This window comes from Apteryx rowi, unplaced genomic scaffold, assembly GCF_003343035.1.
Source record: "Apteryx rowi isolate R43461 unplaced genomic scaffold, aptRow1 scaffold_18, whole genome shotgun sequence".
Lineage (NCBI taxonomy): Eukaryota > Metazoa > Chordata > Aves > Apterygiformes > Apterygidae > Apteryx > Apteryx rowi.
Genome location: NW_020448085.1, coordinates 4950221 through 4964007, shown reverse-complemented (window position 1 = coordinate 4964007; position 13787 = coordinate 4950221). Strand labels below are relative to the sequence as shown.

At 40.0% G+C, this 13787-nt stretch overlaps 1 protein-coding gene across 1 annotated transcript in view; it reads right to left on the bottom strand.

Annotated features, from left to right (window-relative positions):
* The window catches only part of FRMPD2 (FERM and PDZ domain containing 2), a 70669-nt gene extending 58705 nt beyond the window's left edge, over positions 1–11964 (bottom strand). The window contains exons 1-6 of the mRNA XM_026061310.1: positions 11841–11964; positions 8811–8968; positions 7776–7841; positions 6529–6714; positions 5523–5649; positions 3578–3709 (exon numbers count right to left, since the gene is read on the bottom strand). Of these exons, the coding sequence (XP_025917095.1) occupies positions 3578–3709; positions 5523–5649; positions 6529–6714; positions 7776–7841; positions 8811–8968; positions 11841–11964 (793 nt within the window). The remainder of the gene's footprint in view (positions 1–3577; positions 3710–5522; positions 5650–6528; positions 6715–7775; positions 7842–8810; positions 8969–11840) is intronic.
* Between the last annotated feature and the right edge of the window lie 1823 nt (positions 11965–13787).

Sequence of the window (13787 nt, the reverse complement as noted above, 5' to 3'; positions counted from 1 at the left end):
CTAAATGAATACTACACCAGCAGCATCCCCAGTTCTGTAGTTATTGTTATTCCCTCTTCACAAGCCTTCACATGAACGTAGTTTGGAGATTAGCTACATATGTACAACGTCTGTTATTTCCATACATATATGGGGGTTGTGAAACAGCTTTTGCTCTTCATAAGTTATATTTAATGCTCCTTGTTCTTCTGTTTCCAGGCATAAAATCAAGGAAAAAATGTCATGTGACTTCCCTGGTTAATCAGACTAGGATATAAAATCACTGAAATGAAAACTGTTTGTAAATATTCCACTGGTTATTTGGTACTTAACTATTTTGTGAGTGTTTCTACATCGTAAAAATCTGATGGGGATATAGGAATGGTTTGTGAGTCATTAGCAAATAAGATTTGAATATTTTTTTCACCTTCAGTCAGCTCTGCTGCTAGAGAAGGGATAGGCATTGCTTCCTCCAAATATACAAAAGCTGAAACTTGGAGGTAGAACCAGAAGTAGTTATTCAAATTGTAGTTCCATGAACATTTTTTCTAGCAGCAAAGTTGTTTTAAAGCCTTCAGAGAAGGGGGAAAGGACTTAATTTTTTCTTTGCTTGGATCATTTCATTGATCTTATTTAAAGAATTGCCTGTCAAAGTTTTACATAGGCAAAATTATAGAGATGATAAGTTGAGCTACTGGGGAAGGAATCATTTAGACCAAAATTTTTCCAGAAAAAGTGTTCATGAACTACATCCTAACATCTCACTCCGAATTCCAACACAAAAATATAGCACTGAATTCCAGTATAACAACTACCAACTGAAATTTAAAAACCTAGGGAATCTACAGTTACATTAGTAAAATATGCAGAAAACATAAAATATGTAACTATAAAGAATAAATAACAATTTAAAAACATTTTTTTCAAGCTGTAGATGGTGCTATAGTAGACAAGCTCTTTTAGTTCCTCACTAATTTGGTAGTGACAAAATGTGAGACTGTGAGATAAGCCAGATAGTGAGGGGTAGTTACAAAAGTTAAGATTCAGTTCTATATTCTGAAACTGCATGTTCGTAATGCTTTTTAATGAGAAAGCCCTGCAAAACTCTCCTCTCACACTGTAAGTTTCACATAACTGTATATATATATTTTGACAAGGATGTAAAATTCCCCTTAGCTTTCTCAGTCTCAGCTGTCATGGCAGTGGGACAAGTTGGCTAGTTTTAGTGGCCAGACTGCCATGTTTTGATTACAAATCCAACACATTCCTGGCATTTAAGGTTGACATGTGGCTCTCAAAGAAGTTGGTCCTGTAGATGATTAATTTATTATATATTAAATGAACTTCCCGAGTACAGTTTGGATAGAGATGCTGATCTCCCTTGATAATGGTGCTCTTCCAGGTGGTAATATGTCTTTTAGGAGAAGAATGTGTTCTTCTAATATATTATCTAGTGAAAGAATGTGTGTGGCAAACAAGTTCATACAGTCTGTTTTTTCTCTTGTATTTTTAGAGCTCAGTTTTACAAAATGCTGAGTACCTACAGCTGCCACTGTCTTAGTGGAGACTGAGACATGCACAGATTTGCTGGAATGAGCCTTTGTCAAGTTTTTGACCAAGATTTAAAAAAAAAGGACTTTCGAAACAGTCTCCTGCATCTGCCTTCACTATATGCCACTAGGTATGTGACTGACACCAAGTCTCACACAAGGTGCGGCTGCAATCTGTTATAGGCTTTTATTGCTGTTGATGTTGAATGCAATTCTGGAGCTTTAGAAAAGCAAGTCTTTGACAGGAGGGAATTATCAACAGCAATTGTACCAGCACCTTCACCTTCCTTATCATTTGGGCAGAGGGGTGAGAGGGTACTCTATACACTTTTTCCCTGGATATGTTGTCTTTTCCTCCGTGAATCATCTCCTGGCAGACTTTTGATCAAACAGTGTGCGCCCAACTTTTTGCCACGGTTCCTAAGGAAATTAGTCCCTTGAGATCATGCTGTCTGTCTGTCTGTCATTTTTGCCCAGTAAATTTAGAACCTGTCAAATTTGAAAGTGGGGGGTAATGTCTTCCTACAAATTTCATGGAAATCAGCAGCTGGAAATCAGAAACCCAAATTAATGCTCCCCAGTGAAAGAAAAGTGAGGAAAACCCAGCAGTTACCTGTTATTTATGACATCGCTGAAGTAAGGCATCAGTGTGTGTGTCTTGTTGCATCATAATAGGTTTCTGGTATAAAAGTTTACAGGGCAAGTTTGAATCCCTGCCACGGCAGGAGCTGGGACTTTGTTTCTCACGGGGAGCTACCGGAGGCTGTGTTTGGCCAGCCTTGGTGGCGGATAGAAGCACGGCAGCTGGTGCTGGCAGCAAAAGGAGGCAGAAGGAGGAGGTAAATGCCGGAGTGACTGTCCTCGGCACTGGGCAGAGCACTGGGAGCAGCAGGTGGTGAGTGTACATCTGGGTGTGCATCTGGAGGCTTGGGAGAGGTGAGCCGGGTAGTGGGAAGAAAGGTTGAAAGGAGAGGGGAGGTGGGCAGCTGTGGAACGGGAGAGCAGACATGGGTGGGAGTTTGAGGATGGGGAGCTGGCATGGTAAGCTTTGCTTTTTGGGAGAAGCTGATGACATTAGGGCAACAGAGAGTCTGTCAGGCAGCATGAACACCCTCTACCTAGGCATCTCTAGCTCAGATTCCAATTTAAGCATGAAGATACACATGCACAGCAGTACTGCCCTTCCTCCTCCTTAGCTGCCATCTTCTCCTCCTCTGCTGAAATCCCCTCTTTGCTTCAATAGTTTCCCCCTACATAGTGATTTAAGCGGCTTGGGAAAGACCCTGACTGATGTCCACCACAGTGTTTGCACTGAATAGATCTTCTCCCACACAGTTGCTTTTATGCTGTTCCTGCCATAAAAGGATTGAAAGTGGAACTGAAGTTCCAGCCCTGATATGTCCAGACAAGGTAAATCAGAAGAGCAGTATAGAAACCTGGCATTTTGCACAATAAAAACAACACACAGCCCAGGAAAAATACAATGGCTCTAGGACAAAACAAAACCAAACAAAACACTGGGTGATTTGTTTGTTTTTTCCACTAGATTTCTGTATTAGTCCACTTGGATTTGAATTTGCTCGAAGAAACATTAATCCCCACCATTCAAGTCTCTCGTATTATTCATAGATTCAGCTGATTTCAGCGCTGCCATCTTGCTGTGACATTGCCATCCTATGTGTATGTGGGACAACTCCCTGGCCTCTCACCTGTTCCCAGATCCTGTTTGCCAGAGACATGCTGCCAGGTTTTGTCTGTAATCTGCTGAAGAGCTTCATCTGGCAAGGGGGCATAAAGCAAGAAAGAGGTGATGGTCCTGTATAGTAGCCAGGGAATGAATGTCCTTGTAGTAGGACACAGGTAAAAAGGAACCCAATGTAAAAGGATCTTTCTTCTCTGCAGTCTCACACAAGTACACCTCCTTAGTCACATAACCATACATGCCTGGGAGTACCTATCACATGACCATATGTGGGTAGTCTCACATTTCAGGTGACAAAATTACTGAGTTGATAATTTATAACTGCTGTCTTTCAGGAAAACCTTACCTCTCCTCTGTCCACGGTTAGAGAGTATCAAAGATGTACTTTCTGAAATACTATTAGAGTCCCTATAGTCCACAGAGAGTTGTCTGTAATCTTCTGTTGACTGACTGTAATTCATTAATCTGGACCCTTTGTCTGGAAACAGAATGGAATACAGTGAATCATAGACTTTGGTTTTAAATCAATGTATTTGCATGATAATTTAAATATCATTTGGCTTGACTAACTTTTATTTAGTCCGTGTCTCTATGTCTTCAGAGCCTAACTTCAATTCCTTAAGGACCCAGGAAAGCTTGGTAACTTCATTCTACTAACTCTGCCCTTTCATAATCTTATTCTGACCCAAACTAGTTCTTATAGTTCTCATTGACCATTCCAAATAAAGCTAGTCCAATATATTAATTGCATTTTGCAAGCCCAACTGAAGGGTTGCAAAATGCAGGTATCCTAGAAAGAAGTTCTCCTTTGGTATATTATGAGACCCAGAACCTTGAGCTGTAAGTATTCTTTCTGAGTGCTAGGTGTACTGTGCCAAGACACAATCCACTACCTGATTCAGCTGCAGAAATTTCTTTAAAAGGCATCATCCCAAATCATTATGAAGTACACATTTCTGTTGCAGCCTAACTTTACTTTGATTGCATTTCCTCTGTCCTTTTTCAGAATCCCTGAAGGTAATCATTTTTTAGGAGAAAAAAAATGAATTAAAATGCTGCCGAGAAATGTATGGCTCAAAAAAATCACACTTCCTTCTCAGTATAACCAACATACTGATTCATTAAAGCCCTTAAGCAAGCATAAGTTATGTGATGTGATTCCCTAGAAAGCACAGAGATCACCCCACATACATACTTACTAGAACCAGTGCAAGGGAAAGGGCAGGAATGTGTAGCCAACAGGCAGCTGAAGATGGGACCACCCCTTTTGGCAGCAGCCAAGTTTTCACCAGCTTACACCAGTATGAATCTGCAAGCTCTATCTCTGAATGAGGGGCTGAGCCAGTATCATTTGAGAGTTGCTTTGTCTGTGTTCAGAAGAAGCTCCTTTTCTTATGACCAATAGTACCTAACAGAAATGTTCCATAGGCATTTAAATATATGTGTAATTCCAGCTGAAGTTAATGGAACATAAATGTGATTTGCTGAACAGGGATTGGATTGCTTATGTGCCTAATGTTGAGCATGTCCAAAAAAAGTCTGCAGGACCTAGGCCAGAAGTCAACTCTCCTCCCAATGAGACTTTTGTTGAAGTGAACATCACAATCTAGAGACGTAGTAAAAACAATTTACCTGAACCTGAAGTCCGTATTTAGTTACAATTAGAGAATTAGTGTGAGGGCTAATAAAATCTTCATCTTAGTCAACTGAAATGTGAAATTAGTGTATGCTACTTAGTTTATATAGTGAGCAGGATTTGGCCTTGTATCTTGAAATCATTCCAGCAATCCAAGAGTGAATTTATATAGCATCTTTTGAATAGAAAAATGGAACAAAATATCGAAGAGAAACCACTTATTTTTGATGGAATAATCAAATAGGAAGGATGAATATATGCTCTTTAAATGGCAACAGCATAACTTCACAGAAGCCCACTTTTTACCTTTGAAAATACGCTTGAGTACAGAGAGTACAAAAGCAATTTTGTTTTATATACACAGTTTTTATGCAAACTGCTTTAAGACTCAAGTATGTGCGAGCTGATTCATTATCATTGCTTCACAGCTTCAGACTGGTGTCCTTTGAGGAAATAAGGGACAGAAATCTTGCTGACTTGCCTCAGAGTTTTTGCATTATGAAGTCATTTCTATGTAAAGCAGTAAATATCCTATTCAGCACTACATATAATTGCCACAACGTGAAATTAAACAATTCACCTGGCTTGGGAAAACCTCAGAAAAGGCCCTTTGCAACTATATATTAGACAGTTCAGATTAGAAGTCTTTCCTTACCGGCGTGAAAATTCATCCGGGAGGACAATGCTGAGATGTCCAATGTTTTCTCATGCAGTCTTTTCCTTATCACATGACTTCTGATAAGCTGAGAGGCTGTGCTGTCTTCAGTGACTGCCCATTCTACCTAGAAGCCAGTGGTACTGCAAGTCAATGTCATATGATATGTGAACTTCAGACCCTTTTACTGAAGTGATCCTTGCCCTCAGCTTGTCAAAGGCTGCTGGTTTGCTTGATGTAAGCAACTTCATCTTCTCAGATTAACACAAAACAGGACTGAGTTTTGCTGGGTTAATGCTTTCATGCTAGTTGTGCTTAAAGAAGGGACCTATTGCAGTGGGAAATAGAATACTAGAGAGTACAAGGGAAAAGGTCACCTCAGAATATTAATGAATACTGGTTGAAAACAGAAAAAGGGGAAAAAAAGATATTTGCAATGGGTTCTCTTCCAGTTTCATTCAGCATATCAACAAAAAATATTTGTTGACGTTTCAGATCTTGAAGAAGACTCAAATGCTCACTTATTAATAGCTCCACATTGTCAGGCTTGATTACATCTTAAATGTGCAGCTCCAGTTAAGGAAGATGAATGAAACTCTCTATATGATGTAAATGTGATTTCTTTGAATTTCACAAAGAAAGTCCAAAGCCACAGTGGCAATGGGAAATTTTTTCTCCTGTATGAAGCCCATTCCTTTGGCCACCATGAAGTCTCTTTAAAAGTTATGGTTGTTTAAGCATTATCTAAGAGAATGAAGATACTGTGAGTACAAAAACTGGGTTGCTGTCATTTCCTAGAAGTGCAAACATGGTCTGAGATGGCTTCTTGCCTCATTTGCTTTTACACAGGCCCATGCAATTTGCTGCTTAGAAGATTAGAATCAAATCTCACTTCCTTAATTGACACAAGTATTAATTTTAGGCAATTGTTCACTTGTATCACAAGTTGCTACTCACCTCTCTCACCAACGAAAAGGAGAAGTTTAGAGTGTAGAGTAGTACCTACCTCACTGACACTTCCCAGCACGAGCTGGACCATTTTCTTTATGTAGACATTTGCTGGCAAGGAATAGGATTCCTTCTGATGTGCTTCACATGCTTCCAGAATTGATTCAAGGGGAAGTCTTTTATGTGGCAGATCTTCACATAGTGTCAGCAGCAGAGTGTGTAGTTGGTCACTCAGCTGGAGGGACTGAGTCAACGTGGAGGTAATGTTAAATGACACCTCACAATGATCTGAAGTCCTGTGTAAATGGGAATTTCTGAAAGCCTTTCACCCTGGGTGGGAAATGGGCACTGGCTTCCGTAGGCTTTGGGAAAATTCCAGACAGGCAGCAAAGCAGCACTGAATGGAGCCTCTCCTGGGATGGAGGATGGCCTTGAAAAGAACCAGCATGTACAGGGACTTATTAACCTGTATACAGGGCTTCTTGGTGATAGTCATCAGCTCAGGCTGCACCACAGCTTTGCTAAGACTGTGCATCTTAAAGATTCATGCAAGCAAGACGTGGTAGAGTTAGCCTCAAAAGGTTGAGGAATTACACCAGCTAAAACTGTTGCCAGAGAGACCAGACACTTAATTTTTAGAGAGTCATTTAGCTTTTTTTCCCTTAAACCATGTATACCCATGAAAGGGAGGTTATGTCTGCTAAAAACTAGTGCTTTCCAAATCAGAAAAGGGCAATCAAAGGCATGGATATGCAAATGAAGCAAAATACATGCCACAAATCTTTGAAGGACTGAGTAGCAAAAAATAGAAAATTGCAATTAGCAGAGACAATGGTAGAGTTTTCCCAGAATAAGAGATTTCTTTAATTTTTATTCTAGCATCCCATTCTTTGAAAAAGTGCATATATGTACACAGCACCAGAATCATGCAGACATGACTTTTTTTGTCTTTTAGGCCTACATATGTTATTAGGAAATATCTCATTGTTGTCTTGGAACAAGTAATCTTCACTCTTAAAAGAAAGATACAGTTCATCTTAATGGGAACAAATCTGCTTTTCAAAAAAAAGAGAGAGAGAGAGAGAGATGAGGCCTAAATAAATTCTAACTAAATTTCTGATTTGGATGAACTGGTATTTTTGGTGGAAGTCTGGACCTTGACACAAGCTTTCCAACTAGCTGTGTTCTTTCTAGTGGTCCAAAAGCAAAACCCCTCTTATTGAGATTTCAGATTATGCCTCTCAATCTTTGAACCTACCAATATGAGGCAGAATAAAAGAAAACAAAAATATTGGTGTTACTGGCCTGGTTTGGAGGAACCTGATAGTCTGCTGACCAGTAGAAGGTCATTCCTAAGGAATACACCAACATCTGTCAAAACAAAAAAGGAAACCCTTTATGAAGTAAACAGTAAACATTAATTACAGAAAAGTGTCTTGCTAGAGAGACTGAGACAGTCTTTAGCCACAGAATGGCAGGAGCCAAACTGATTAAAAAAAAAAAAAAGACTAGAAGGAACATACATAAAAGTAGAGCAGTGACTCTTCATACATGGACTACATAGCATACAAGGTGTATTGCTCAATGTGAGGGGCTGAGCCAGGCTGCCCTCTGTGCAAGGAAGTCATGAGTAGGAAAAAAAAGTTGAACCGCTCTCTCAGTTTTGAAGCCCATTGGGGAATAAACCAGTAACCCTACCTGTGGGACTGACTAGGGGGTATGTCCAGGAAGAGGATTACTGAAATAAGGGCTGTCTTTCCAAAACTTTGTTTCTGCATAGCATCTGAAGTGCTCATTCATGTGGAAGCCTGAAACTACAATGTTTTCTGCCTGGATAAAGGGAAATGTGCACTGATGTGGTCCTAGTGATATTTAAATCTTTTAAGTGCTTGATTGTTGTATCTTACTGTCTTGCCAGAGTCTCATTTGACAGGGAAAGGAAAACTAAATGGTTAAAAAAGCTGAACACATTTCTGATTTACTGTGAGTTTCCACTCTGATTCTGTAGATACTACAGTCCTGCTGCTTCTGGGATTAACATTACCATAGCTGGTCAAATTTCACGTTCATAAAATTTTTCTTCCTTTCAGTGGGCCTTTACAAATAATACATTTCTTCAGACCTTGAGAACTGATGTTCAAGATTGATGTTGATGTTGACATTCATTCTAATCTAATGGCGAGCTTCAAGTTATATGTAAATTTTTCTAACTGTAGCTTAATTTGTTTAGTGTGATTGGAAATGGAGTTTGGCAGTAGTAGACACTTGGTATGCTGCATTGAAACCCACAAGTTTGTCTTCATGAGGTACTCTCAAGATTTATTTTAAAATATGCCTCACCTTTGTTAGTCCAATGTGCTTATTTTTACTTTGTCCGTGGAGCAATTCTGGTGCACTGAAAGGGACAACTTCTGACTGAGATGCATTGTTTTGGAAAGACAGATTTCCTTCAGTAGACAGTAGCACTGACCATGGGCAAATCACACAGATGGTGGGGTCTGAAAAATGTTAAAGAAGGTAATGGAGTTGTTACTGTTGAATTCACTGTGCTGGGAAAATCTTATTGCTGGAGTCTCAACCACATAGCCAAATCTATCACTGGTGTTTCCTGGAGAAATACTCAGAAGTCAGTGAAATCATTGTTCATTTACGCATGGCTGATTTTGTCACCTGGTAGTGATGGTCAAGGAGCTGTTCCCTCTCTCACATCATTTCACACACAGAAGCAATATACTGACTTCAGTGGACTTCTGAAGCCTAAGAAAAGGTGGAATCACATTGCATTTGCGGATTCTGAATTAAATTAAGATTTTTAACTTGTGATTTTTACTAGATTTTTATACACAAAACACAAGAGGATGTCAGAAGAGCATAACACTCCTTCAAATGAAGTATGAATACTCTGAAGCTGGCATTTGCAAAAGAGCTAAAGCTAGCTTCCATTAAATTGCATGACCATGATACAGACCTCCTCCTTGTGATTTTTTTTGTTCCAAGTGCTGCTTATAGTCAGTCAGATCTGCATTTTAGTAATCTCTCTTTCAGTGCATTTCATCTAACAAAGCCAGGTAACTTTGCCAAGAAGTCAGTATCTTTTCATTCCCATTGTACAGATGAAGAAACTGATGCAGAGGCAGGCTATGATGACTACACATTGTCAGCCAGTATAACAGAAGCTGAAGTAGCAATGGAAACAAGACCTCCAACATCCCAGAGCTATGGTCTAGTATGTTTTTGTTTGCAACTGTGTTTTGTTTCCAACTACCCTGAACTTTGGGGAAATTTTTACCAGAAGGCAAATACAAAAACTATTCAAACTAAAACCTAGAATAAGTTCTACAAACACGATAAACAGCCATGATGTTTTAGCATTATTCACGTTCAAGCTTTCTAGCTGCACCTCAGCTCTATTAAAAGAGAGAGAAAGAATATTTCAAACAAAAATGTCTTGAAATGGTAAATGTAGACTCCTAAATCTGCCAGAGCCTTGATGGCACTAATAGGCCTTCTTGGCCCTCACCTGGGGCCTCCAGCCTCACCTGGGGCCTCAATCCACACCCCCTGCCCATGGGCCCAGTGGCTCCATCTAAGCTCAGTCTGAGGCTTTCAGTCCTGCCTAAGCTATTCTGTAGGAGCGCTTGTCTCCAGCTATGTCCCAGCTATGTTCGTGCCTGGCTGTGGGGCTTGTTGATCCTAGCCGACGGGCTGTCTTCCTGGCTTGACCTCAGACTTGTCTTGTTGCTATGGTCTTGCCTGCTGATCACTGACTTGCATCTGACTCTGGTTAACCTTGTCAGGCCTGATCCTGACCCAACTTCCTGGCTTGACCTTAGACCTGCCTTGTCATGAAAAACTTGTCTGGTGATCTGGATTCTTGGTTGACGCTGGCTGCCAAACTGGGACCTGCCCTGCTCACCTCACTCAGGTACTGTGGGACTGGGCCCTGGCTGGGGAGGCCCCTGCCCTGCTGGCCTTGTTACTGTGCTTGGCTCCTGGCTCCCTCTCCCTTAGGAAACAGGTGGCCCTTGCTGCCTCCAGAAGAAATCTATTGGAAGGCATCTCAGTAATGGGCTAGATTCTTCTTGTAAAGTGCTGAGTACTCCTAAGAAATAGCACTACAGAGATCCACAGAAGCTGGTATGGTCTGAAGCAGGAATGGAAGCATGAGCATGTGCAGTCTTCTGCAAACACTGTGCACTCATATGTATGTGTTAAGTGAATTTGACCAAAGAATCCAAGTGATTTGGTTAAAATGTTCATAAAAAAATAAGATAAAGACTGGCATGGTCTAAGATATTTCTGTTTACTTTAGAAAGAGGAAAAACTGCATTAACTATGGCAATTTGGATATGGCATTCCTGGAAAAAAGTAGTTTAAAAAAAAAAGTTACTCTTCATCTTCTGATCATGATGCCCTAAACTTATTTGGTGCAGCAGAGGGAATACTGTCTGTTTATCGAAATTCAGTAGACATCCAGCAAGTCTTTTGGGAAACCAGTGATATGGAGAGCATAGGGTTAGTTTATTGTCTGGCACTGACTTAATAAGCCTTGATTAACCTGAGCTGAATCTATCCAGGTGGGTATGTCTATACTGTATTCCTTAGCATATTTCTAGTGCCTGCAGATGATCACTAGATCATAGAGAACTGATTGTATATTCACCCTGATATAATGATCCAATCCATAAAAACCTGGTTGGTAATAAAAATTCCCCCTCCAGCTATAGCAGAAGTTATATCACTTGTTCTCAATATTTCATATTCTGATTTTACATGTTTATGGGGTAAGAACACATCTCATCCATTGTCCCCTCAAAAGAATTATCCATTGTCATAAGCAGTTCTCAAAATGTAGCTGACAGGTTGCTCATTTGTGCTCTGTGGTAGTGGTGGCCTGCTGACAAGCATTCATCGTAATGACTTGCCTAGCCTGTATGATAGTAACATTATTATCATCAAGCATGAAAGTTTCTATTAGCTAAATGAGGAGCCATGTGGATTTGCCTGTCCTGCTCTCACTTATCAATATATGAAGGACATGATCCTAGGTGTCACTGCACTTTGTGTGGCTTTATGTTATTCAGATTTTAAGAAGGACTCCTCTGTCCTGTTCAACCATCTGTAGTTATCCTTAGATGAATTAATTTCTGATGCATAGTTTGGGGAAAAACTAACACTACCACTATGTGAAGATCTCTATGTTGGTACAGCAGTCTGCATGCAATACCAGTAACTATAGCTGCAGCACTGAAAAATTCCTCAGTTTTATTAGAAATATGATATTACTCCCATCAATGCTTCTTGTCTGAGTCAAAAAAAAAATGCCCTCAAGAATGAATAGAAGATAGAAGAAGATAACTTTCACCTCACCTTTTTGAAGGTCCTCAAGAAGCTGCACTGTGGCCAGGTACAAGAGCGCCCATATATCTTCTTCCTCTAAAGGGCTTCCTTTTGCCCACAGAACCTCGGCCAGTGTCACACAGGAACTGCTCATGCCTGCTGCAATAAAACCAGATTTGGGCATGCTAGAGGAGACTGAATTGCTCAAAGCAAACTGTAGTGACTACAGCTATAACCTCTTCTTACAATAAGAAATCCTTTGTGAACCACCACCCTGTTTCTTTGATTGCTAAAGTTAGGCACAGTTTATGCATGTCTTAACCTGAGCAAGAGTGAAGAAAAGGGGCCGAACCAAATGACTTTGTGTAGTCTTTTCCAGCACTTTTACTTTTCATTTACTTTCCATTTGTAACCAATCACAAAATTGTGTGTGGCTCCTTCTACTCAGGAGATCCTTCATGAATTTGTACTGTTCACTTTGAGTGGTCATCTGAATGGTAGGGCATTTATTTTCCTCCTTAATTGGATGCTCTTGTCTATAAAAAATAAGACAGGGATAAACAAAGCATAGTCCTGTGGGTTTTTTTTCTCCTTCTAAGGAGAAGATAGACCAGGGAAATGGAAGTATTCTAAGAAAAAAAGGAATGACAAAGCAAGAGATGCACTATGACAAAGGTTTATAAACATATTCCAGCAGAGTGATTTTTTTCTTTCATTTGTTGCTCAGCCGACTAATCACTAAAGGCTTGGAGACTCTTACTAAGTTCATTGAGATTTTCTTGGTCAGATACCTAAGATGTGGAATTTGCAGTTCATTCATACTAATATATCTATAAAATTGCTTTGTTTCAGTGAACCAATTTAAAAGATAATTCCCTCTATGTGCTGCTGAATAGCATGCAATGGTACCCAGCACACTGTCCTACATGAGCAGGAACATAAAACCTGGCCTACTGGAGAATGTTGGTCCATGCACTCCTTCTGTTCTCTATCAGACGCGATTTTGCATAAGATGATTTAGAAGAAGGTATCCTGTAGTGAACAATAATTTAATGTCTATGGGAAAAGTATTTGCCTAATCCCAGGCAACTGGAGACTGACTTATGACTTGAAGTATCAAGGCTTATTTTCTCAAAAGGTTTTAACATACTAAATGTTGTCAAGGAAGGTTTTGTTATTCACAAATGTGTCTGATTTCACCAGTTCTGCAGTTTTGTAGTGTACTGATTTAAGTCGAGCTGCTCTAGATCTGCACGTCTGTAAGGAAGACTGAATCCAAGCTTCAACTTCACTAAAAGTTTCTGGAATTAATTTATGCTTCTCCTGTTATTGTCTTGTGACAGGGAGTTCTGTGGGTTCATTGTATGCTGTGTAAATAGGGGAATAATGAGAAAAGTTGGAAGTGATCCATCTATTGCTTTGTAGTTTTGGCATTGTCTATAAACCACTGTGTGAGGATGCTACAGCCTAGGACATTGTTGTTATGTCTATGGCTATAAATGCAACCACAAAACAGCTTCACTCACAGCCTGAAAGCAGCTCTTCCCCCCCCAACCTTTTCTCCATCCTCTGTACAGAGCCCACTTATTGCTGCCATTTGTTCTCTGCCTGTAATAGAATTTACTGTCTGACAGCTGATTTCTTTGCCAGTTTTCCATTTATTATGCAGTCTTCAAGGGGTCACTGCAAGACCATTACAATGTTTTGCAGGACCGACTTGTTGCTAATTAGTAGATATTACTTAGGCTTTGCTTCATGGGACTCTGTTCTGGCTTACTAGCCTCCAGACAAGGAATCACAACATTGGAAGAACAATCCCTTGCTGCAGTCACCACAGGATTATGGGCCAACCTAGTAACATTTTAAATGGAACCAGAGTCCTAATTTTAGTCTGTGTAGCTGCAAGGAATAGTAAAGCTTCTTAAGAACCTAACCTTAATTAGAAGAGACATACAAATCTGCTTAATCTAAGCCATC